At 25.1% G+C, this 25,313-nt stretch overlaps 4 protein-coding genes across 6 annotated transcripts in view; 1 reads left to right on the top strand and 3 right to left on the bottom strand.

The window, feature by feature from the left end:
• The window catches only part of LOC107992436 (MATH and LRR domain-containing protein PFE0570w), a 129,547-nt gene extending 126,884 nt beyond the window's left edge, over nucleotides 1-2,663 (bottom strand). The window contains exon 1 of the mRNA XM_062080036.1: nucleotides 1,034-2,663. The gene's annotated coding sequence lies outside the window, so the exon portion shown is untranslated. The remainder of the gene's footprint in view (nucleotides 1-1,033) is intronic.
• Nucleotides 2,664-2,788: 125 nt separating this feature from the next.
• On the bottom strand, nucleotides 2,789-8,956 carry LOC107992426 (repetitive organellar protein). The gene is made up of 9 exons (XM_017048275.3): nucleotides 8,535-8,956; nucleotides 6,716-8,460; nucleotides 5,812-5,904; nucleotides 5,409-5,732; nucleotides 5,008-5,340; nucleotides 4,854-4,939; nucleotides 4,388-4,711; nucleotides 3,867-4,294; nucleotides 2,789-3,796 (listed from the first exon to the last, which is right to left on the bottom strand). Exons 1-9 carry the CDS (start codon nucleotides 8,758-8,760, stop codon nucleotides 3,384-3,386), a joined length of 3,972 nt encoding a protein of 1,323 aa, XP_016903764.2. The 5' UTR covers nucleotides 8,761-8,956; the 3' UTR covers nucleotides 2,789-3,383.
• LOC107992434 (uncharacterized) lies at nucleotides 8,936-11,192 on the top strand. Of its 2 annotated transcripts, XM_062080052.1 has the most exons (6): nucleotides 8,936-9,620; nucleotides 9,779-9,924; nucleotides 10,025-10,229; nucleotides 10,316-10,462; nucleotides 10,536-10,683; nucleotides 10,777-11,192. In XM_062080052.1, the coding sequence occupies exons 1-6, from the start codon at nucleotides 9,576-9,578 to the stop codon at nucleotides 11,070-11,072; spliced, it is 987 nt and encodes a 328-aa protein (XP_061936036.1). In that variant the 5' UTR covers nucleotides 8,936-9,575; the 3' UTR covers nucleotides 11,073-11,192. The 2 variants fall into 2 exon arrangements, with proteins under 2 accessions (XP_061936036.1, XP_016903775.2); XM_017048286.3 differs by lacking the exon at nucleotides 8,936-9,620 and having other exon boundaries at nucleotides 9,702-9,924.
• Nucleotides 11,193-11,939: 747 nt separating this feature from the next.
• LOC107992439 (cAMP-dependent protein kinase type II regulatory subunit) lies at nucleotides 11,940-24,604 on the bottom strand. 2 transcript variants are annotated; one of them, XM_017048296.3, is made up of 8 exons: nucleotides 24,388-24,604; nucleotides 23,877-23,968; nucleotides 20,861-20,944; nucleotides 20,125-20,231; nucleotides 19,763-20,021; nucleotides 19,172-19,330; nucleotides 18,837-18,939; nucleotides 11,940-18,655 (listed from the first exon to the last, which is right to left on the bottom strand). In XM_017048296.3, exons 1-8 carry the CDS (start codon nucleotides 24,602-24,604, stop codon nucleotides 18,525-18,527), a joined length of 1,152 nt encoding a protein of 383 aa, XP_016903785.1. In that variant the 3' UTR covers nucleotides 11,940-18,524. The 2 variants fall into 2 exon arrangements, with proteins under 2 accessions (XP_016903785.1, XP_016903786.1); XM_017048297.3 differs by having other exon boundaries at nucleotides 24,186-24,403.
• Nucleotides 24,605-25,313: the final 709 nt, after the last annotated feature.

Raw genomic sequence — 25,313 nt, 5'->3', positions numbered from 1 at the left:
CTTTTTTCTTTTTTCTTTTGTTTTTTTATAATTGGTACAAACTAGCATCAAGAAAAATACGAGAAAGAGATTATCGTAATAACTGCCGATTACTCGGTAACAATGGCAACGCCCATACATACGAAGTCTGTAATCGAAATGCTTTATATTTTTACACCGAACAAAGCAGTATATAACGTACAATAAACAATAAAACATGTCCTTCCATATGCAACCTCAAGATGACAAATGTTAAATTTTTATTTTTACAACAACCCACTATCACTTCCGATATCTGAGCTATATTCGAGCATATTCATAGTTGAGACTATTTAAATAGGATTAATTGAGACAAAGTCGAATAAGAATTCATTTTAATCGACTCACAAGATTTACGATTTCTACTTAACTCGATTGTCTATTGTAATATATGCAATTATAAACGATACGACAGTCTACGCTAGTGATATTATTGTATAACGTCAACGTTTCACATGTACATAGCATACACACGTGCAGAATACATGCACGTGTATATGCCAAAGTATACATAAAGATATTTATGTGATCTTCACTATGCGCAATATTTCGATAAACATTTTGCAGTCATTTATTTGTTTGATCGTAAAAAAAAAAGAAAAGAAAAAAAATATCATTTAATGAATTTTTTATTTAATTAAAATGATGAAAGAAATTCAAATAAAGCGGTCTCAAAACAGTTTGTCCAGACACTAGTGTCATCTTGTGCCCTATCTATTGCACGATATTTTGATTTTAACAGCTTCCATAATCATTTCATTTAATTTTCAATAAAAATAAAAATAGCAAGAATCTATCAAAAAAAGAAAAGAATCTCATACATTAATTTATTAACTTCGTAAAAAAAGAAGAATGTACATATGTATTTAAGATAGCTATATATTATTATATATACATACACATACACACCAAACATCTCACACAGATACAAATACATATATGTAATATGTGAAGGTTTTCAATGTGCTGTTAATTGCAATCAATTCAACTGTTAAATAATTTTCTCATTACTTACCTTTTGATGTTTACAGGTCGAATCGAAACGTGCTCGAAATCTGGTTAGCAGTATAGTTCCTTCAATGTTTTTTCATTTGTTTCTTCATTTATAAACTTCACATTTACAAAAAGAAATAATACACTATTCTTCATACACTTAATGTTTGTGCATTTGTCACTTTTAATCACGATTTTTTTCATTGCAATAATACAACTCCATTTTATACGATTTAATACATTTTCATATGAAGTTTGACTTTAACGCATTTTCCAACGTTGCCAACTAAAAATTTAAAAATATATTATTTCAAAATATTATACCAATTATTGAATCCGATTGTTTGAAACTAATATAAACAGCATGTATGACAACCTTCAACATAATATCACCGATTGCCAATTAAAAAGGCGCTAAATTCAAACGGTTTTCTACTTTTTTTTTTCTTTAAAATTATTATAATGCTTCTTTAATTAGTAATCGGTGTATTTAATTCCATAATCTCTTCTAGAGATTATCGATTACAAAGTGGAATTAATGATAATTTCGTTTAGAATATCGAATAAGATTTGAAAATATATATGCGTTCAAAGAATGCCGATTTTCTTAAATTACAAATGTACGTAATACCTCAGAGTCATTACGATATCAATACGTAAAAATAACGAAACATGTGATTCGTGATGTATCGTAGATTATTACCGAGATATTGGTAATTTCATACGACAAATAATAAGATATATACGAACTTCAAATATTTATGTACGTCGATGAAAATTTTTCAAATTACGGCAATTATGATGGATTCGTTTTATCTATGCACTTTCCTCTCATTGTAAAAACTATCGAGATATCGAATAGTGTTTCGAATTCTCGCATAAGTTTCATTCGAGAGTTACGGATATCAATTTTCGATTTCTATATTCTTCTTAGGATAAGAATTTTTATATTATAAGTTAAAAATATTTTTTCTAATATTGATTACGGAAATTATTGAGGAAAATTAAAAAATAATTTATGTTTTTGCCGTAAGAAGAACCGTACTGACCTGTACGTGAAAGTATACGTATCCAACAAGGGAACTTTAATCTTTCAATACTGCGTGAGTATGAAGGAATTTTCTTCGAGGACGCAAAATAACGCGAAAATACAAATAAAATCTCAAATTTTTCATAATTTTAAGTATAATAAGTAACAAAAGTAAGTAACAAAAATAAGATAAAATTCCGTTTTTAAAATTTAATCGAGGAAAGTTCCCTCGTAATATTTAACGCGTAGAAATAAACATTTTTAATATTTCACATTTTATCACAATCTTCATCGAAGTTGTTCAAATGCGAAGACAGTCTTTTTCGTCTCGAAAATAATATTACTTATTTTACACGCATCGAATGTTAGGACTGTGTTCGTATTACGATAGTTGTTAGCAAATGAACGTTTTTCAGTCCCTAGAAAAAAAATAATCATAACAAAAAAAAAGATCGAATTTTTCGTAAAGAGAGAGTACACATATACACGCTTAATGGGAAACATGTATATGTATTTCAAGCGTCTTTGTGCAAAATTGATGAATGTTTTACGTGTACTAAAATGTTCCCTTTTAATCCTATTAAGACTTACAAAATATAAGTATTATACTTTACTTGTATATATACATATGTGATAAAAAATATATATATATATACACCTGGTTTTTCATGTCATATTTATATTGTGACCTTGTAATTATTTTTAATATTAAGCAAAGTAGAAATACAAAAAATAACACACGTATTATTTATTACAAGTCAATTTCTTATTTTATTTATTAAAATTGTTCATTAAATTAACTTAATACGAAACATATTTTTATTTTGCCTCACAATACAAAATTAAAAACAATATCAAAATATATTATATACTTTGATATTAATGTTTCCGTTACCCTATAAGAGTTTTTTAATTTATATAATGCATGTAACTTTTAAATTACATACAAACATTAGAGGCTTTCTCTATAAACTTGTAATAACATTTGTATCTAAAAATTATCTTTTTTCTTTTTTTTTTTCATAGATAATATATTAATTTGTACAAATTTTAAATTTACAAATGAAATTTATACATGAATATATACATATATTAGAAAAAAAATACACTTTGAATTAGAAATCAATATAATTGATATAATATATATTTTCTATATTTTTTATAAATTATTATTTAAAAATATACTATTATATCATGTTGAAATTATAAAAATATAATTTAATTTTTAAATCTTTTAAAATCATTTCTATTTTGATAAAAAATATGACTGCACAATAAGATTCTTTTACAAAAGATTTAATATAAGCTTAAAATGTCAATGAGAGAAAAATTTATATCACATTTATATCCCTGAAACAGTACTGATACTGGGTAAAGTACTATCACTCCATTCAGGATTAGGATAATTCCTTGGTGGACTGGGTACCTTAACAGGCATTCTACTTTGAATTCTTATATCTTGGAATATATTTTGAAATTGTTCTGTTATAGTAGAGCTTATTAAATTATGGGTCAAATTATCTTTTAAAATATTAGCATTATCTTCATTCACAATAGATTTTTTTTCAGAACTTTCTTCTTTATTTGATTCTAAAGATTTTTTAATTCTACTTGATTCTTTTATATCAGTTTCTTTTTTTTGAAGAGAATAATTTAAATGTTCCAATGATGATATTTTATTAGTACTTTTAAAATTATCTAAATTATCATTTTTTTTATTACTAAATGTTATTACATCACCATCCCCTTTATTAACTAAAAAGAAAAGTATTAAATTATTAGTGTATTATGATATATGTGTATTATATTTATATATTGAATTTACCAGATTTACTGATCTCTGTGCAGCCAAGATCTTTATAAGAAGGTAAAAGTGTAAGTGAAGATTCTCCAGCAGGTAAACTAATGAAGTCTAAATTTGCGGAATCTTTGGTTGAAGCTTCCTTAATATTCTTAGTTCGTTTATTTTCTGAAGTCTCGCCTTGGATTTCTAAAAAAGCTGGAATTTTATCTGATATATGAAATAAATCTTGTACATTTTTAATTTTAGACGGATTGTGATCCGTGGATAAAGAAATATCGGATATATCATGCCAAGAGGTACGTATATTTGAATCACGTGAAGAAGTAGAAGTAGGTGATGAACATACACGACCTCCATGTACTAATGAAATTTGTGGATTTGGACATTCTTCTTGAATATAACTATCTTTTAAATTACATAATTGATCAGCAATACAATTTTGCAATTCCCTAAAAGATAAAGATAATAAAATAAAAATTTAATTGTTATATAATTAAATAAAAAAAAAAATTAATATAATAATAAATGATGATTCAACTAACTTGATTTGATTACGAAGATCATTTAATAAAGAATCTTTATATAATGATAGAGCTGAAAATTTGTCTTTTTCAAGAGTTATACATTGTACTTCTAGATATCTTTGACTTAAAAGTTCCTTTTGTTCAGCAAGATTTGTTCTTAAGTCTGATATAATTTTTTGCGAAAATTCATAATTTTTAATCTTTTCTTTTAATTCAATTATCGTTTTATCTCTAATTTTAACAGTTTCTTCTAATTCTTGTTTTAATGTTTTTACAGTTTTTTCAAGATCTAACTGCTTTTCACGATTTTCGTGCAATAAAGAACATATTTCCTGATTTTGTCTAATTTAAAATAAATTGAATAAATATAGAATGAAATTATTACGAATTATTATGAATTATTATGTTATTATTATGAATTATAAAATATTTTTATTATTATTATATATATATATTATTATATATTTTTAATAAAGAAACATACCTCACTAAAGAATCTCTTTCATTTTGTAATGCATCACACATTAAACTCATTTGTCTAGTCGTTTCTGATTTGGTTTCTAACTCCTGCTGCAAATAATTATTTTAGTACATTAAATTTTTAGTATTATTTTTTTTATCATTTTTAATAAACATACCATAGGTAGTTTATCAGGTTCCATTGATATTCTTAATAATGCTTGTTCCATATTAGTAAGAATCTTATTAGCTTTATCATCTTTAACTAAATGTTCTAATTCCTTTATTAAAAAATGTAATGTACGAACTGGATTAAAAACACCAAATCTATCATCAAAATAATCAAGTATTCCATCACATTGCACACCTTTATCATAAACTATAATAGATTCCACAGTACTTGGAATTGATGTACTTGAAGGATTTGCAGTTCGTGGTATAGATTTTATATGTTCTTCTATCCTTTTTTGAGAAGCTGATTGTTTAATAGGCAATTCATCTAAATGTTTATGCTGTAAAATAAAATATGATTAAATTAACATATTAAATAATTTAAAGAAATATAAAAACTAATACTAACATTTGGTTTTTGATGATTTAAGGAATGTTTCTTAATTTCTTTAGTTTCACTACTATGTTTTAATGATTTTGAACCTGTTGTTTTTGTCTGAAATTGTTGCAAACCTTGTTTTATAACTGCTTTATTTTGTTCTATTAAAGCTTTACCCCAGCTTTGGTGGACATCACCACTATTACCAGGTCTTTTTTTTTCTTCTATACTTTTATGACTAGTTGGATTGCTCATAACCATTGTTGATTTACGTTTAAGACCTTTAGCTTTCACAATTATTTCAATTTGTTTATTACAATCACAAAGACCTTCTGAAGAGAGTCCAGAAGGAGGCTATAGATTTATATTATATAATTAAAATTTATATCACAAAAAAATATATAACCATAAAAATACTTGAATTATAAATTACCAAATAATGGTTATTTTCCAATATATTTTTATTAGATATAGCAATACTTTTACTAGCAGCGTTTATTTTGTTGCTCATTATGCTAAAATAATAAAAAAAATATGTTTTTTATGTTAAATAAATATTAAAACCTGACAACTGGTTTCCAATCAATATGGACAAAATTCATCTAACCTAATATTTTAGTAAATTTATTTCTATTATATATTGAAAAGCTTATTATAATTTATTATAATATTTACCAACATATTTATCCTGGTATTTACAATATATATATCATCTTGTATAATTAAATAATTTTGAACAATCATTATATTCCAGTATCATGTAGAAGATGTAATAAAAATATCTAATATACTTTCTTTCCTTTAATTTTAATAAAAAGTATTTATTATATAATTCAATAAATATTTTATACTTCATATGTAATATGTAAGTCAACTTCAGATTTGAAATTGCAGTTTTTTTTTAACTTATCGTATAAAAATGATTTAAATCATACAGATGCATATTTCGAAATAATTCGAATTTCCGGTTTCCGCATTGCAATTCAAAGAAATCTAAATTCTATTATTTTTATAATTTTCCATTCTTTCCAATTGTTATACTATATATATAGTATATTTTAAAAAATTTAAATTAAATATATAGAATTATCAATTATATAAATTTAATCAAGATAAAAAAATTTAATTTTAAATTTAATTTTAATAATATAGGATAGTAATATAATAACTCATTTAAATTACATATTATATATAATTTAAATATTTTGAATACATATATATATATATATATACAATTAAAAAATTTATTGTAATAGTATATAGATTAAATTTTTATGTGAAAATTACATTTAAAATATTGCAATCTTATATAAAAATTATCATATATTATTTTACTTATTATTAAGTTTTATTAATATATTATAAACTTCATTTCTATGCTCTCCTAATGTCTCATAAAATTTATCAAAAAATAGCTTAGCAGATTCTTCTATATATGCTTTCCTTCTCTGAACTGCATCTAGTTTATCCCCTGTTTCTTCTAATTCTGCAGCAAGTTCTTGTGTATTTGGCATTGAATCTTGAATTTCCTTAATTTCATTTTGCAATTTCTTTATTTGTTCTCTTAATTTTGTTTCTTCGTGTTTTGCATCAGTTTTAATTTTATTTATAAGACTTTTTTTTTCTTTAATTTTGTTAATAATGTCACTATTTTCATCTTCTAAAATTTTCATTTTCTCCTGTAGATTTTCTAATTCGTTAAAATTTGTTTCTGATAAGCGTTCTTTTTCAATAATTTCTGATTTCAATAATTCTTTCAAATCATTCATTAAATTAGCTTTAACTTTTAATATTTCCATAATTTCAGGTTTCAATATACCTTTTTCTGGCATCTTTAATTCTTCTAAATTTATATCTATATTACCACTAAAATGCATAAATATTTCATTATTATATGTTAGTACTGATTTAGTTATTTCATTATTATTAAATGCCAATTTAATATCCATTGTATATAATTCTTTCTGTATTTCTTTTAAGTGTTCATCAAATTGATGTATGTAATTTTGAATTTCTGTACATTTTTCTAAAATTTTATCCCTATCTATTTTGGACATTGGTTGTTGTTTAATTGTAGAAAGTAATTCATCATGCTGTTTTTTTTGTAAACAAATTTGTTCACTCAATATATTGCATTCAGCATTTAATTGATCTGTTTCAAAATTAATTGTTTTTATATATTCCTCTTTTGCATTGATATCACTCAATTGCTTTGTTTCATCATTTTGCAAAGATAAGAATACTTCCTGTAGATGTTTAACTTCTTCGTTTATTTTATTTAAATTTTCTTCAGCTTCCTGCTGTTTAAGCATTTCTTTTTCTAATTCAAAACGTGCATTATTCAAATTTTCTTCACTTATACCTTGTTGTTCTTCTACTTCTTGTAAATATTTTTCTACCATTGATGCTTCCTCATCAAGTTTCTCATCATTCCAGGCATTATAAAAATTCAACATTGAAAAAAAAGCATTTTTATTAATTTTAGCTTCCTGTTCATTTCCCATAAATGATAGATTATTTAAATTATACTTCTCAAGAGCTATCTTTCTTATTTCACAAATTTCTACTAACCAGCATATCCAACCTAAAACATTTGGCCAGGAATGCATAGCATTAGCAGTTTTTAACCAAGATTTGTTAATTATTCCTGGATAATGCAGTTTTTTTGCAATTTTTGGCAATTCTTCCACATAATTGGAAATTGTAAGAATTTGTTTAATATCTAATATTTTTAATAAATATGCAGAAACTTCAACAAACATTTTCAAAGTAACTGGTTTAAAGCTGTTATTAGTATTAACCATCGAAGAACAATGATTTATGGAAAGAAAATTATCAATTTTATTAAGCATATAAGCCTGATATGTCTTGTCTGTTAAAGGCCTTGTATCCTTTCTAGAGCCTTTTGCACCAATATTGCTAGCACGATCAGCTGATAAAGATCTACGACCTGTAGGAAGTCCTGCATGAATTTTATTTGAACTTCCAAATGTATGATGACTGGAAGATTTGCCAATATTTGGTGTATTTGGAGTTGTTGGTACATGACAAAATGAAGTTTTACCTACAAATAAAGTTTTATCTACAATAATAAACATTTTACATTTAAAATGTTTATAATATTCTAAATAGAAAATAATTATATCAAATTTTTACCTGTTGCTTTTAATAATGAGCCTTTGATATTTATTCTATCACAAGAAGAAGCTCGAATTCGAGGTCTTGGAATATGAGAATTTTCAACTGAAGAAATAGAATTTTTTGGTTTTAATGTTTGTGTTCTTCTAGATTCTGTTCTTGTCAAACTTTTATCTTCTCTATCAAGTAGAGATATTCTTACAGGATTCGTAGATGATCTACGTCCTATAGAATAACTCGACATTTTGATCAAACAAATTATACTTTTTTATTAAAAAATTATTAAAATACGAATTATATTAAAATATTGAAAGTTTTAATATTCAAAGTATTTACTTTAAAATCAAACATTTTGAATTTCAACGTTAATCATAGATATGTAAGATATAAGATTAGTAATATGAATACAAATAACACAAGTGTTTATATAATATTTTAATTAAAACTCACCATTATATATTTTTAAAAATAATTTAAAAAATTGAAAATAACTTATTTAGTTAATTCAATTATTAATTTAATTATGATGAATTAAAAGAAAAATTTATAATTAATTAAAAATAAATATTAAAATAATATGACAATGAACAAATAAAATATCTTATAATACATATTTCATTAAAATTATATAAAAATACGGTTTAAATTTTTTTGTAAATAATTTGAATATATATACATATATATATGTACAAGTGAAATAAAATATGTTCGAAATTAGAAATAATATTTATAATTGTTTAATAATAAATAATTATTAAATTGACATATAATATATTTGTCAACGAATAATTTTACAAACATTTATAACATAGATAAACATAGATATTTATTGAAATAAGAAATAAGAAAAATATAAAATATTTTTAATAATTATATTAATATCTATTAATATTTAATCTTCAATAATTTTAATATTTTTTCTGTATTATATCAATAAATATAATATATAATGGCAAAATATTAATTTTTAAGGAAATATTTTTAATTGAAATTCTATATTTCGTAAAAGTACTAATATTGATATATAATTGTATATACAAATATAAAAATTAAATAATAATGTTAAAAACATTATGTAAATTATATACATTTAAAATAAAAAAGGTATTATACAATAATAAAGTTTGTCAAATATTTTTTTCACATAAATATATAAATAAATAATCAGTTTTATTATAGGTTAGATTCTTTTTTTTTTAAGATACATGTTTATATATTATTTAGAATATTTGAAAAAAATACATTATGATTTATTATTACAGAATTTACAAATTATTTTATTACAAAAATGTTTTAATTCAACAATAAATGTTCAAAAAATATTCAAAAATAATTTACAAAATTCTATAAAATATGAAAATAAAATTTTAAAAATAATAAATAATAATAATTTAAAAGACTTAACAAAGTAAGTATATAATAAATATTATCATATAAATTAGTATAGTCTTGTAGAATTTATTAATTCCATTTATTTTATTATCTATATTATTTTATTTAATATATAGATATATTCACCCAACATTTGCTGAAACAATAATATCATCCTATATTGAAAATGGACCTTATAAATCATTAAATGATTTATTAATAAAGACTAATATAAATGAAAATATTTTGAATGAATTTTATAATTCAATACTCAACCATGAAAAAATACCCCCAAAAAAAATCAACAAATTTACTGTAACACCCAATATCAGTGGAATAAAAGTATAAAAAAATATTCATATATATATATTTATATTATTTTTAACAATATATAATAGTATTATCAATAAAAAACTAAATTGTTTCAGATGCCACAAATGATATTAGGAATACATGTGGGACCTAATGCAATAAGTTGGACATTATTAAATTCTAATTTTAAGATACTAAATTGGGATTGTCTTGTTTGGAGGAATAAAACCTCAAAAATTACTACTTATGATATAATTAGTTCGGTAAATATTTTAAATTTAATATTTCAAGTTCAAGATAAATATTTTATTTAACAATTATTGTTTTATGATATAGACATCATCTTTTGTACAAGAATTACCTATATCTAATAATAGTTCCATTTCTTTTGTAATGGAAGAAATTGATGCATCAAAAATGTTATGTTATCAATTTCAAATAATCATTGGTGTTGCAAGTTGTCTTAAATTATTGTTATGTCAAGGTATGTTTACAGTATTATATAATGTTGCAAACATGAAAAATATTTTAATAAAATAGTACATTTAATAAAATTTGTATAAATAAAAATTTTCAGAAGAAAATAATTCATCAAAATTCTCAAATAATTTATACATATTAAAACCTCGATCGACAGCACGATTCTTTAAACTTAGAGTTGGTAATGAAACAATTGCAGCAAATTATATTTTGGAGAAAATATTAAATAAAACAAATGAAACAGATGAAAATTTAAAACAGATACAAATATATAATAAAATAAAAAAAAAATATATGGAAAAAATTGCAGAAGAAAAAGAACAAATAGGATGGTCTCTATTAACAGCTTTAACTTTCGTACATCTAGTTAAGGATCAATCTCTTATAGAATAATTTAAAATAATTAATTGTACATAAAATTTTTTTTTTATGAAATATAAACTGATAAATATTTTATACAGTATATGTAAAAAATAAAAAAGAATTAAAGAAATTCCATGTGAATTAATATTACATACAGATCTTTTCATGTATTAATTTTTATTATATTATCTATTTATAGAACATTGTAGTCTAATATTTCTTTGCTTTTGAATACAAACTCATGATTAAATATATAAATAAATATATAAAATGATAGCAGTATGAAAAATTATTTAATCATATGCTATTGCAAATATTAAGTGAATATATAAGAGAGCAAAATTACATAAAAATTTATATTGTGAATTAAAAATACCAATTTAAACGATGCTTTTTAGTGTGCAAATTAATAAATTATTAAGTAATCCCATAAGTAATACAGTTTTTCTATACTTAAAGCAATAGAATTAGTTATGACAAAATTCTATTAAAAAAAAACAGAAAATTTAGTGGAAAAATAATAAAAAATTATAGAAAATAATAGAAAATACATTATTGATTAATTATTGATAGATAGTTGTTTATTTTCACGTAATATACAATATATCACGTACAGGAAAAATAGCATTATTTATGGGATAACTTAATAGGTATTTAATAGGCTTATTGAAAAGATTGTAATACCGCTACTTAATCCGGCAGTGATGCTGTAAAAAAAGCATATGTCTACATATCATTATCTAATCGAGCACGAATAAGCACAACACAAAGTTTTCGATTGTATGTATTTTAAATTTTGCTCTTTTTGATATTTGTAATATTTAATGTTTTCAAATAATGATAAAAAAAATAAGAAAATTATTTTAATTAACTAAATAACATTAAAAAACTAGTGAATCAATTTATTCAGACACCATTTATTCAACCACTATAGTAAATTGCGTGTGCCAGTGCTCGTGTGTGTTATGTATCTGTTTAGATTTTTTTTGAATAAATATAATAAATACATAATTAATAGAATAGCTGATTGAGCTTGTATTTTTTTATATATCAATATTTTATGACACATACAATGAATTAAAATTAAATAAAGAGATTTCATATGCCAATCTCCTCAATAATCATTTGACGCATAAACGATGCAATTTTCCGATTATAATAATCGTATATAATTATTTCTATGAAATGAATAACAGAAATATCAACCATTATTCCATTTTACTTTCATTGCCGATGGACTACAGATCATCGGATTTGTCATTGAAACGACAAATAGATACGCTATACAATTGAACTATGTGATTGCACTTCTTTCAATGTCTCACTCGCAATCGCATCGCTGCCAGGTTAACGCAATTAATTAAATCGTTAAAGTAATACCCGATCAGACCAGCTGGAAACGAGTCTTGACATATATGTATATCGACATATCTAATATATAATTCTATATATATAATATATTTATATGTATATTAATACGTATGTGCACGTCTTTACGCTACAACATCGTGAAACAAAAACTGTTAAGTACATTATAATAATTATTATTTCTTTCTTTTCTCTTTTTGCCTCTGTATATAGTTTAGAATGCATTTTTTTCTTGTTTTATATTCTTTTTGCTTTGCATCTCGAGACATTTTATGCAAGCGTATACATATATAAAATCTAGATTCAGTTTAGAACGTACATATCATTACGTGCACTAAAGCGATACCGCCAACTCGCTTTGAATTTGTGCAAAACGATGCGGTTTTTTATATAAGATATAACCGGGAATAGAAATATATCTTTCGCAAAAAACGACGTTATGCTCAGATGAACACACAATCGATATATAATTATGACACTAAAAATAATACACGATTGTTTAAATATATAATAATATTAATAAAATTATATAGTATCTGTCATTGAGGAGTTAAAATTATATCTTGAAATAGCTGAAAAAGCTTTTTTTATATAGCAATTCCTCTTGCGGAAATAAATATAAATATATATAAAAACTTGAAAAATCTATTGCGCGTGTGGACGGGCACTTAAAATGAAGAAAACGATTTGTAATTCTAGATAAAAAAAATTTGATGCATAAATATGATTAAATATACTCGAAATCGCTCAGTATGATTTTCTAATTTTTTTTTAATAACATTTTTTATGTATTTTCAGATCATTTAATTCAGATCATTCAACCATCCTCCAATTAACTTGAGGTTTCTTGAGGATTTTTATATTTTTTAGATTCTGATTCTGTGTTCATATTTTTGACATTCGATACCCTGATAGAATTTTAATAATTTCACTTAATATTTAGCATGTTATCCAGAATTGTAATATCAAATTTCTTGATCCGTATTAATGTTTTCGACAAATGCATGGCGCAATTCCAATAATAAGACTCTCAATGAACTTTCACGTTTCACGCATACGCACTCGTTATACAAGTAAATAAATATTGCAATATTGAAACAATCATTTTACACGTTGAAAGCTACGCATCTAAGCCAGTCTTCCTTGTATTCTACCGATGTTATATCGATAATTGCGCATTTCTTTCATTTCAATACTTTTTTTCTTGTTTATAATTTAATAATTTAAATGTTAAGAATTTTTCAGACGAACGAAATTAAAAAGAAAAAACTGATCAATTTATCAATTTCTTCATAGATATCGCTCAACATTCGGAAAATGACATACATACATATATATAAATGTATATGTGTATCCATTAAACATTCATTAGACGAGTAGAACATTCTTCACATGATGCATGCTTGTATAATCGAAAGATCTAACAAGATAGGATATCAACATATGAAAGAAAAAAAAAAAAAACAGGAATTTTTCTTTTCCATAACATTCTAGTTTCAATATGAAATATACCATGATTAGTTATAGTTTCCCTGGCTTGCATGCGATCTATCCATACCGATTTTCAATGTCAATCTCATAATATATCACGTACATCATCGCTGTCAGATTAAGTAAGGAACGTAATATTCGAATAACAGGATCGTAATCGTATTAAAACACGTTTATTTAATGAAGAAACGTGCCTTCGGAAATATGTATTCGATAATAATGATAATACTAATAACAGACGAACGATAAATGTCGGAGGGATGTATGGATAGCTTATATATCGTGAAAATTTTATGCGATGATCGGACGATTGTCGATATGCAATCGAGCTGTGCTGCTCCTATTGCTTTTGATAGAACTTGTCAAAAGTACGAAGAGAATGATTTTTATTAATTTTCGGCATATTTGCCCCTTCTGGTGTGTTCATTTGCCTCTCTAACGTAATGTTAAGCTACATATATATATTTTTTGATACAAAGTTAGTGAGATTAAAGTTGAGAGTAGCAATCGAGGGCAAATCCATGTTTATTTTACACGGAGGATAATAAGACACGACAAAGATTTTTAGTTATTACTTTATGCACGCGATCGTGCACTTCAAATACATTTACAATAATCTATTTATAACTCAGCGCACTATCTTTTCCCTTAGAAACCACGATTAGAAATAATGAGAGACAGAGATAGAATAAAAAGCGCAAAGAAAACAAGCTCTTTCTCCGATTTTTTTTTTTTTTCATTTTAAAATATTTGGTCCGATGTTAAGAGACTCTTACACTTAATTAAACATGCGTGCCAATATGTAACAGTTTTTCTGGAACGGACGTTAATAGCAATATGGAAATTGTACGCGAGGAACACGATGGGTTACATTGATGCATTTTTAACATGTTGATTCAACAATCGATTTTATCATAATCAATGTATTAATCGCGATAAAAATCAAAAGAAAAATTTTCTTACTCAAATCAAATGAATTATATTATTATTCAATTAATCAACAATACCGTTGATCAAATATCAGTTTATCCCACAATAATGCAAATTTTACAATTTTTACACATTGTAATGAAAAATACTAATAAATATGATGAATATCAATTAAGACAATCGGCTAAAAATTCAGTTTCAATCAATAAAAATCAATATTTTGAATTAAAATAAATTATAACTATAAAAATGTATTGAACAATCTAATGAACAAATAGTTCTATTTAAATCAATAAAAGTAAAAGTATTTATTCATTTGAAAGAAAGTTTTCTTTTATCAAAATAACATACACAAGTCATACATAATAGACAAATCATAGACAAGTCATCATCATCGAAAAAAAAAAAAATTAGATTTTGATTAAAAAAGAATATAATCTATTTCTAAAGAAATATTACATTAATAAGCTATTGCTTAAAAATTTGTAAAACTATATAAATGAAAAAAAAAATATCAATATACATCAATTGACAAATAAAGAAATTTATAAAAAACAAGAAAATTAATTTAAAAAAATTTACATTGATTATAGGATGATCTAATATCTTTAAATTTTCAACGCTATGGATGTATGCAATCAATAGAATAACCCATTATAAAACTTGGTACATTCCATTAGACGGTCAAGAAATATTCTTCTTTAAATATTTTGGACTAGATTGATAAACGAGCAAGATCGTACCGACTTGAAACAACCTGGCACGCTTCAAATTCACGCACGATCGAATGTTTCTCTATTTTGGAAGCAACCAAGAAAAGGAACTCTGTGTGACACAATAAAGAGAGAGTAACGTGTATAAGAATTACAAATGAGATTCATTCGTAGCGCTCTTAATTACCATTTTTTAATTTTTTTTTTTTTATACTGTTCAATTACTTTTAGTAATGATTACACGAAACGTACAACCGCATAGACGAAAAATCTGACGACGATAGCTCATGTTAATCAAAGAATAAAAATTTATTCGTTTGGTCGTCACACACACGAAAGGGCAACACGCAACACGTAGGAGAGAGACCACACTTGTTAGATACATACAATAAATTTAAATTGGGTCAACTCTACTTAAGCGTTTACATTTAAATTATCCGAACATTGGCTCTGCACAGATAAGTACTCTTCGTCTAAATATACATTTCAATTCGGTGTGCGAGAATAGTCTTCCACTATATTAAATATATATAAATATAAATATATTATATATATATATGTATGTATCTACTCGTATTTATATATTTATATTTATATATGTATATATATATTCTTTTTTCTCATTTTTAATTGCCCGATTTTTTTTCGATCTAGTCATAATTGGAATCGGTCGGAACTTTTGATTCATTCATTTTAAAAATGGAATCAATAATTAAGTTCGGTTTGATATAGTTTAAGAATTCTTCAATTCTATAGTTTTTAGATTCTCCTATTCTTTCTTCGCTCCTTCCAATTTTTTTTTCTTTCAATTTTTTTGTTGGAAGCTATAGTATCAAGAAATATCTGTTTTGTATTACATAGAACGAAAGGAATGAAATATTCCGCCGAAAATAATATCACAGCCTGGAGACACGGTGGAAGACTAAGATCCATGGCTAAAACTTCAACTGAAGTCCCAAAAAACAATTAAACAAAATGGCACAGATCGTTGAAATTCAGATCAAAAGTATTTTTATGAATTTTTTTTCGATGTTTTATCTATATATTGCAAAGAATTAAAATTTATAGTAAATTTATAATAAAAATGAACAAACTTAACAAAAATTAAAATTCATGAATAAAAATTAATAACATAATATTTCATTAACAATCTCTATTGCTATATTGGTTTTTTTTTCTCACAATACTAGTCTCTTCTTCCTTTTTCCTCCGTGATTGTGATATTATTTAGAAAGCTTAATGCTTCTAACTTTCAGTCGTACAGTGAATACATAGTTTTTTCTTGTTTCATAGTAATAAAAATTACATTTGACCGTTTTTCTCTGATTTCGTCAAGAAGAAAACATGACGAAAAGACGGTCATTAAAAAGTGACTAGTATATGCACTTGTTCGCACAACGTTCAAATTAGTTCAAACTTTTTTTTTTTTGTTTCTTTTTTTATGATGCTAGACGTATATCATACATGTATAACGTGTATCATACACGTGTAACAAAAATAGGTTTATAGGTTTCTTTTGGTCGATTTTTGTTACCAGGATTCACCGATAAGACACACATGAAAATGATTCGAGACTAAGATTCAGCTATCTTTTTTGCAGCATTATCGTAATAATTCTGCAAAAAATTATAGCTACATACTTGACTCTGCAGTAAGAAACAACTATTTGTTTCGTTTCAAAATATAGCGTGGACTTTTAAAAATAGTTCATTTATGAAGTGATATAATGAATCATAAATATTGTAAATTATTGAGTACATTATCGTTCGAAATATGCTCCAATTTGTTAACAAACAATCCTAAATAATAACAAATAATAAATAATATATGTAGATAAAATATAATAATGATCAATAATATTGTGCGCATATACATATATAATAAACAATTATAATAAACAATATTGTGCGCTACGCGAATATATTTCATAATAATTAATGCAAGCAAATCATAAAACTAGGAACATGAATTAGAAAAATAGTTCTATTAAATATATATGTATATGTGTATGTGAAAGAGAGAGATTGTTAGACGAAATATTTAAAAATTGAAAAGATATTTCTCCTATTCTCTTCTTTTTAGAGATAAACTTAAATGCCACACATTCTTATAGAAATATATTTATTTTGCATTTAAAAATCTTGTAGGTACTGACAATTGTTCTAACTTGTCTATTGTGCTCTTTGTCGTTTTAGATTTTTAATTTTCCTAATATAGCATTTATGTTTTTTTTTTATCATCATGATAAAAATATATTCATGATTAAGATTTTTATTATATATGCTATTTTCAATATCTAATTTCATAAGCAAGCTAATATTTCAATAAGTTATCGATAAAAATGTTACTTCGTGAACAAATACAAGATACTCTAAAAGTATCTTAATCTCTGAAATATAATCGATAATAATTATCGAAATATAGAAAATAATTTAATTCATTGATTCTTTATATTTTCAGTAAAATGGAATACAGTTGCTAAAATATTAAGTATAAGAATGACATAAAAGTACATTATTTAGAAACTTTGTAAGTTTTTCGATATATCGTATTATTCTCTATTTTTTTTTTTATGAATAATTCAATAAAAAATCTTATTTAATATTCAGATTTCTATCTTGTAAACATTTGGAGCACATGACAAGATAGGCTAATACTTCTTGATCTGATACAGTCTTGAAAAATTCACTTCAGTACTATATTGCAGATATGAATCAGTCGAGATTATAATTTTTCTCGTTTTTTTTTGTTATCTCTTCACTGTGTGTCATAGGTATAAACTTGGTAACTATTAACGACGATTCTTACTGGTACACGTCTAAGTAAATAGTCATTACGAAAGTCGACTCGAGATGATACTTGAAAACACGCGGATGAGATTCATAAAGTAGGTGTACAAGTTTGTGCTCATTTTACATTACTGTACAAAAGTATCATATCTTTAGTACAGCAGTGCAATGTATCACTATCCGCAAATAGTTCATCGAATATCTGAAATATTAGTTTTGCTGCCAAAGATTTTGATTAACTGATCTTCATAATCCTCGATATTACGCTTCATAAGTTCCATACAAGGCCCAAGTAAGCGTTCAAAAGCTTCAACGTCCAAAACTGAAAAAATCGTATTTAAAAATAATATTTTATGATTGCAATTCTTCGTAAACTAAATTACACATACCGATACTCTCATGATTATTTATTTATCTATATCCATATAGAAATCAAATGTATAATATTAAGTAAATAGATGTTTTAATGGATAATATTAGAAGTATATAAAAAGAAAACTTACAGGCCAGTTTTACTTCGCCCACAGCGTAGGCCGAAGCAGCGCGAGGTTTATGTGTCACTAGCGCCAATTCGCCTAAGTATCCACCAGCGGGAACTCTATTAATCTGTAATATCAAAAAGAATATCAAATGATATTCATTATATTGACAATACTAGTATACTAGTATACTAGTTTCCTACTAATATACTAATTAATATTAATTAGTATATTTATAGTATATTTATAATATAATTAATATTATATTAATAACTATGAGTTCAGTCTTATGTTGTATTGAGTTATATAAGTCAGTAATTATTATAATTATGTTAGAAAATGGAAATCCACAATTGTACCTCGATTTCGCGACCATCATCTCCTTTTATGGTGATCCTAACGATACCATCTTCGACAAAATACATTCCATCGGCTGAATCGCCTTGTTTGATGATCTGATCGCCATCTGAATAATGTTTTGGTACTAGAGCATCCGCTAGATTCATACGCTCATATGACTAAAATAAAAACAAAAATAAGATACTGATATTATTCAGTTGCTATTATTCATATTATCCATGATACTATTTTACATAATAATAAATATGCGATTGCATTATATTAAATTTATTATTTAAATTAGTTTGTTATGAAACAATAAAGTATAAAATAAATGTTAATAATTTTAATTCTAATAGAATTCTTGGCAACTGAAATGTTTTGTGCTTTATCCAAAATTCAATAATATATTTGACATGTAATTGAAAATAATCAGCTGTTACTATCAATCAAACAGAATATTCTAAAATAACCTAATAAATAATCTAATCATTTCCTAAAACAATTTATATATAACATATATAATTTCTTAAATTACAAGTGATGAATTATTTTTAAGAAATTTTCTATATATCGAATACAATATTTTCGAATACAAATATAAGACTTGCCTCGAGAGATTTAAGCATCGGAACCTTATTGATAAGATCCTCATACATCTTGCGCTTTTTATAAGCGGACTTCAATAAAATACGTCGAAAAGTTTGCCTATCCATAGCCCATAATGTACCACTCGTGATGGCCTTGATAGTGGCCGCTCTTGGCATATTATAAAGGAGTGCAAGCTCGCCGAAAGCACCACGGTTATCATATGTATGTATCAAGGATTCCAAATCTGTTTGATCTCTTACGTATACTTCGAATTTTCCTCTGAAAGAGGAACAATAATTGAATATCTTTTATAATCTGTTTCATATGATTTATCAAAATTTCATATAAATAACGAAAAAAGAAGAAAAAAATATTTTTTTACCTCTCAATGACGTAGAAATTGTCACCATCATCACCTTGTCGGATAACTATTTCTCCAGATTGTACGATCTTTTCAAACATCGCATCCAACACGTCAGTCATTTGATCCTGCAAATAATTCATGCGATTCGTGTGTGTACATGCCATAATATTAGTATGCGATTATAAATATTTTATAAACATTTAGAAATATTAATTGTTTTTTAGCATTTTAGTGATAATAATTAAAATATTTTGATTTAGATGATCTGTAGATATTTAGATATAAACATAAAAAAATATATATATTAAGTATATATATATATATTCTTTTTTTTCTCATAATTTTAATTCGTTGTTTATTATATAAAACATCTTATAAAGAATTTTTTAAACTTGATCATATATCATTTTTTATTCGTGAATTCTTAAATTCTACGCAATCATTAATGAATTTAGTGAATTTATTAATAGTCAAATAAAATTAAAACTAATTTAAGAAAAATGGTGAATATTCTCTTAATCATTAGAGATTTATATATATATATTTTAATCTAATATATATATTTTTAATCTTTCTTTCTGTTTTTCTTCTTTGATCTTTATAGAATAGATCTTTATAAAATTCATTCCTAAGAATTTGAATTCCAATTGAGCAGATTACATGTACCGATTGGCATGTCCCCGAATTGGCGCCAATTCTCGCTGCTTCAATTATGTGCAGGCTAGATAGTATATGTGTACTATGTTTAACTTACCTCATCTAGCGATCGAAAGAGAAGAATATGTTTTATGCTGTCAGCCAACCTTTCTCGTTGCGCGTCAGTTTTTGGATGCACAATCTGTAATTAATAAATTATAATATTATAAATAAAACTTTCATGTAACGATTTTAATCACAATTATGTATTTTGACTTAGTTTTTCATTGCACAAAGAAGTATTGTATATTTGAATTACTTTTTGAAATAGCTTTTACCGAATACTTAAATTCAATAAATTTTATAAACTCTTAATGCTTAAAGAATTACGATCATCACGCGGTACGCATCGATATTATAAATTAATTGCAGCGTAATTGATCGATAAAGCTAGACCTGAATATGTTATAAAAAGAAAGGGTTTTCCATTAGATACGCGTGGGTAGATTGCACAGTACGGTAAGTTTAAAAAAAAGGAAGAAAAATCGAACTCTTTTACGATCTTACGTTTCGTTTACCAGCAGCCAATACCGGTAGTGTTGGAAAATAAAAGAACTAAAGAACTCTAAATTACATGATGATGATAAATAATTGTATCTTGTCTTTTTTCAAAATCTATAATCGATTCTCGTAAAGAGAATAATATAGTATAGATTAAGGTAATAGAAATCGTAAATTAAATTAAAAGTGGATCTTCTAAAATTTTGTAAGTTGCATTTTGTTTTCTTATAATAAAGAATATAAATTTTTATATGTTCAATATATTTTTTATGTTCAAATTATAATGTATACATTGATTCTATATTAAAATTATATCATTTGTTCACTGTTTTGATTGTGATTTTTATCTCTTATTTATTCAATTTCTGTCAATTTTCTCTTCTTGATATTTAAACAAAATTTAAACATTTGAATTTTATAACCATTATTATATATATAACTATATCCCAAACGAACTACAATATATGATATAATATATAATAGATACTTTATGATTGTTTTTTTTAGAAATTCAGTCATGATATATCATGATAAACCTCATTTCATTTTATATTATTTATCTGATCTTTTCATTTGAATCAATTTTAAAAGCGAAATAAGTAGAGAATCACTGTCACAATTTGCCACAATTTTTTTAACTTATTTTCACAAAAATAATATCGTGTTTTAATTTTTTTTTTTATTTCTATATTTGCTTCTATTACATGTACAATTTTCTCACTGATCTTAAAAATATATCTATTTTGCACTATATCTTCTAACAAGGAATCCTATCTTTCTCAATTCATTCATTTGCATAATTAATTGTATGATGTTTATGCACGTAATTAATGTGAATTTTCAAGAGCAAGTTTTCTAAGTTATAATCCAGTTTTCAATAGTATTGAATGTTGAATTGAAACTTGTATAAAGTGAAGCGATGAACTCAAAACAGTGATGAAGAACATGCGTCAGAAGCGACATTATCTAATTGTTTCGATTAAAACGAACGGAGAAGGAAATTGAAAATTGAGCTGAAAGTCGTTTTCGAGAAATATTATGTACTGAATATCTTATACATCGATCATTCACTATATAATATATATGCTATAGAATGATCCACTAAAAGTGAAACATTATTTTGTTTAATTCTAAAACTGATTAATCTAATATTCGAATTGTAACATAAATGTTAAAATCATTCCTGTTTAATATAATGAAGATTATTAATTAATATTAAGTTATTAACTTATTAGGCTAACATATAGATACATGTAATCGAATATAAGATTTTTAAACATAAAATATGTAGTTTATTCACTAATCATTTAAAAAAATGATCATCCAATTATTTCGAGCAACGTATCAATCAACGAATCAATTTTATAGAGAAATAATTTTGATTATCTGTCCTAGATATTGATTTTTTTTAATCAAATAGTTTAGCAAAAAAGATCTATATAAAAAAAAATCTATATAATTATATATAAAAAAAATATTAATAATCTTAAACAATTTAATATAAGCAATTTATAGAAAAATTAAAGTTTATATCTAATACATATTATATAGAATTTATTCAATTTTTTAATATTTCATAATAAAGAAAAAAATTATACGTTGTGATTGATCCATCCATTATATTCTTGATGATTTTTCCAATTGGCTCAAGTTATCAATAATCAAGATCATCATGTTATTTTTTGAAATGCTTTGAATATAATTCCAATTTGATATGCCCTTCCCATATGTCTCTTTTTCTCTCTCACTCTCCCTCTTTCTCATTCACAAATACGTTCACGTGTATATGTATGTATATTATACATATGTAAGTCACGTCGGTAGCAGGTTATCGAACACGCGCTCTGACGTCACAAAGGTACATCGTTCGCATCGTCGAGCAAAGTAAATCATCCCGTTTCGTCACCCGCACAGCCTGAATACGCTTGTACTTTAAAAAAAAGAAAATGTCGTTGCTTTCAATGTTTTGATATATGTCAATTAATGCATTAAATCGATAAAACTTAGAATTCATCGTAATAGAAACGATGAAAATCACATGAGGTTTCTTTAAAAGCAATTGGCCGTATGTTATTATTCAAACGAATCATAAAGCATCCATATTTAGCTTTTATACACTTTCTACACGTGCTGCGTATATATATATATATATATATATATATATATATATATATATATATATACACATATATGTATATATACATTATATATATGTCTTTTTTATATGTATCTACACATTTTATATCTACATATTAACTCTATCCTTGTCCGGTATTTTTGTTCCAATATACTGGAATAAAGAGCTTATTTCTTGATCTCTTTAACTTGTTTCAATATATTTAATTTAAAATAAAATTTCTACTAATAGTTTTCCACATCATATCGAATCTTCGATCATGTGATAATAATAATTGATTATCAATTCTTAATTTTTGCTTAATTTATCGATAACACAATTCCTTGTATAATATGACTAAAAATACATAGGATATGTATAAAAAATAAAAAAAAAAATATTGCTGAAAATAATTAAAACTCATGAAATGTGTGAACTTAGAAAATATAAAACGCACCTTGAGTCCTTCATCTTCTTCATCTTCCTCCGGATTGTACGTTTCCGCGAAAACGCTTTTCCTTCTTGTTGCCAACTTTGTAATTGGTGGTTCTGTAAAAAAAACATATTTGAATATAAAATTTCAATATTTTTTTTGTTAACAAAATAAATATTTGTTAACAATTTATTGGTTTATATATACATAAATTATATATAATATTTTATATATATACATATATAAATAAAATAGATTAATTAAATTAATTTCCCGTTGAAAATGTAAAGAGCACATGGACAAAAAGTATAAATTAAGCGGGAAAAATCCTACCGGTTTCCATTGATATGCACGTATACAAATTTTTTTTATAAAATTGTTAAGAATCACTAACACGCCGATCAAATTTTGAAATTGAAATAAAATATTATAAATATGCACTTAAAATCTCTGAAAATAAATATATCACTTGGCTTCGGGAGGAATACTTGACACGATGAGAAGTCGCATCCCGAATGAAAATTTACTGGCTTACCTTCATCGACAGACTCGTCCGGCGTAGAAGTGGTGGTCTGCGCAGGGTCTTGAATCAACTGAGTTTGACGGCTTTCCCGAAGTTGCGTGAAAAAAGCTATGGCATAGTCGATAATATCCACTGGTTGCTCCAATAGATAGCTAATTGTGAATTCTAATAGAACGTCCCGCAATTCGTCTGGCACTATAATCTTGCTAGCGTTACGTTGATAACTCATTTTTCTTACACTAAATGATGTTCGAATAAACACACACTATAATAGCATACGCCGGTAAATGGTCAACTGATAAATTATATAAGTTAATATATTATCACTGTATGAACAAGTAACAGGAATTCGATGTGTCACTTATCAAATGCAAAAATTTTCTTATCACGTACTGCAGTGAGGCTAAAAGAACGTAAGACCATGCGTTCCGCCCACTTTCGCTGAGCTACACTCTTGGTACAGTTCGAACGTTATCCAGTCTCGTCGAACCGCTTTGCTTCGACACTAACTTTCAATGATTTTTTTCTCTGACGCTACATAAAGCTGCGCGGAACATACAACGAGCCAAATTAAGAGATGCGACTCAGTCGCAAAGATGGCGACTATTTCACAGCGAGAATCTTGACATTACCAGAAGGATTGTACTGAACATTTAACTGGCAAATAATAGGCAAATTGAACATCATTGAACGAAAGCAAGTGTATAGATTGTAGACCAACAGTAAACTCCCACATAGTATTCGATTTTCACTGCTTTTAGATATTGTTCGTACGTATGAATTCGTTGAGCCAATGAAAGTCTTGATGTTTGATGTACTGTTGAGCTTAACCTTCTTCTTATTGGTTAGTGAACGTTTCAAATGTAACATAGTCAACGCATGTTGAGTACACACTTTGATAAATAATTATTACAATTTTATTTCCTTTAAGTCCAATT

Source organism: Apis cerana, linkage group LG10, assembly GCF_029169275.1.
Source record: "Apis cerana isolate GH-2021 linkage group LG10, AcerK_1.0, whole genome shotgun sequence".
Classification (NCBI taxonomy): Eukaryota; Metazoa; Arthropoda; class Insecta; order Hymenoptera; family Apidae; genus Apis; species Apis cerana.
Note: the sequence above shows the minus strand (reverse complement) of the source record. Positions and strands in the feature narration are given on the sequence as shown.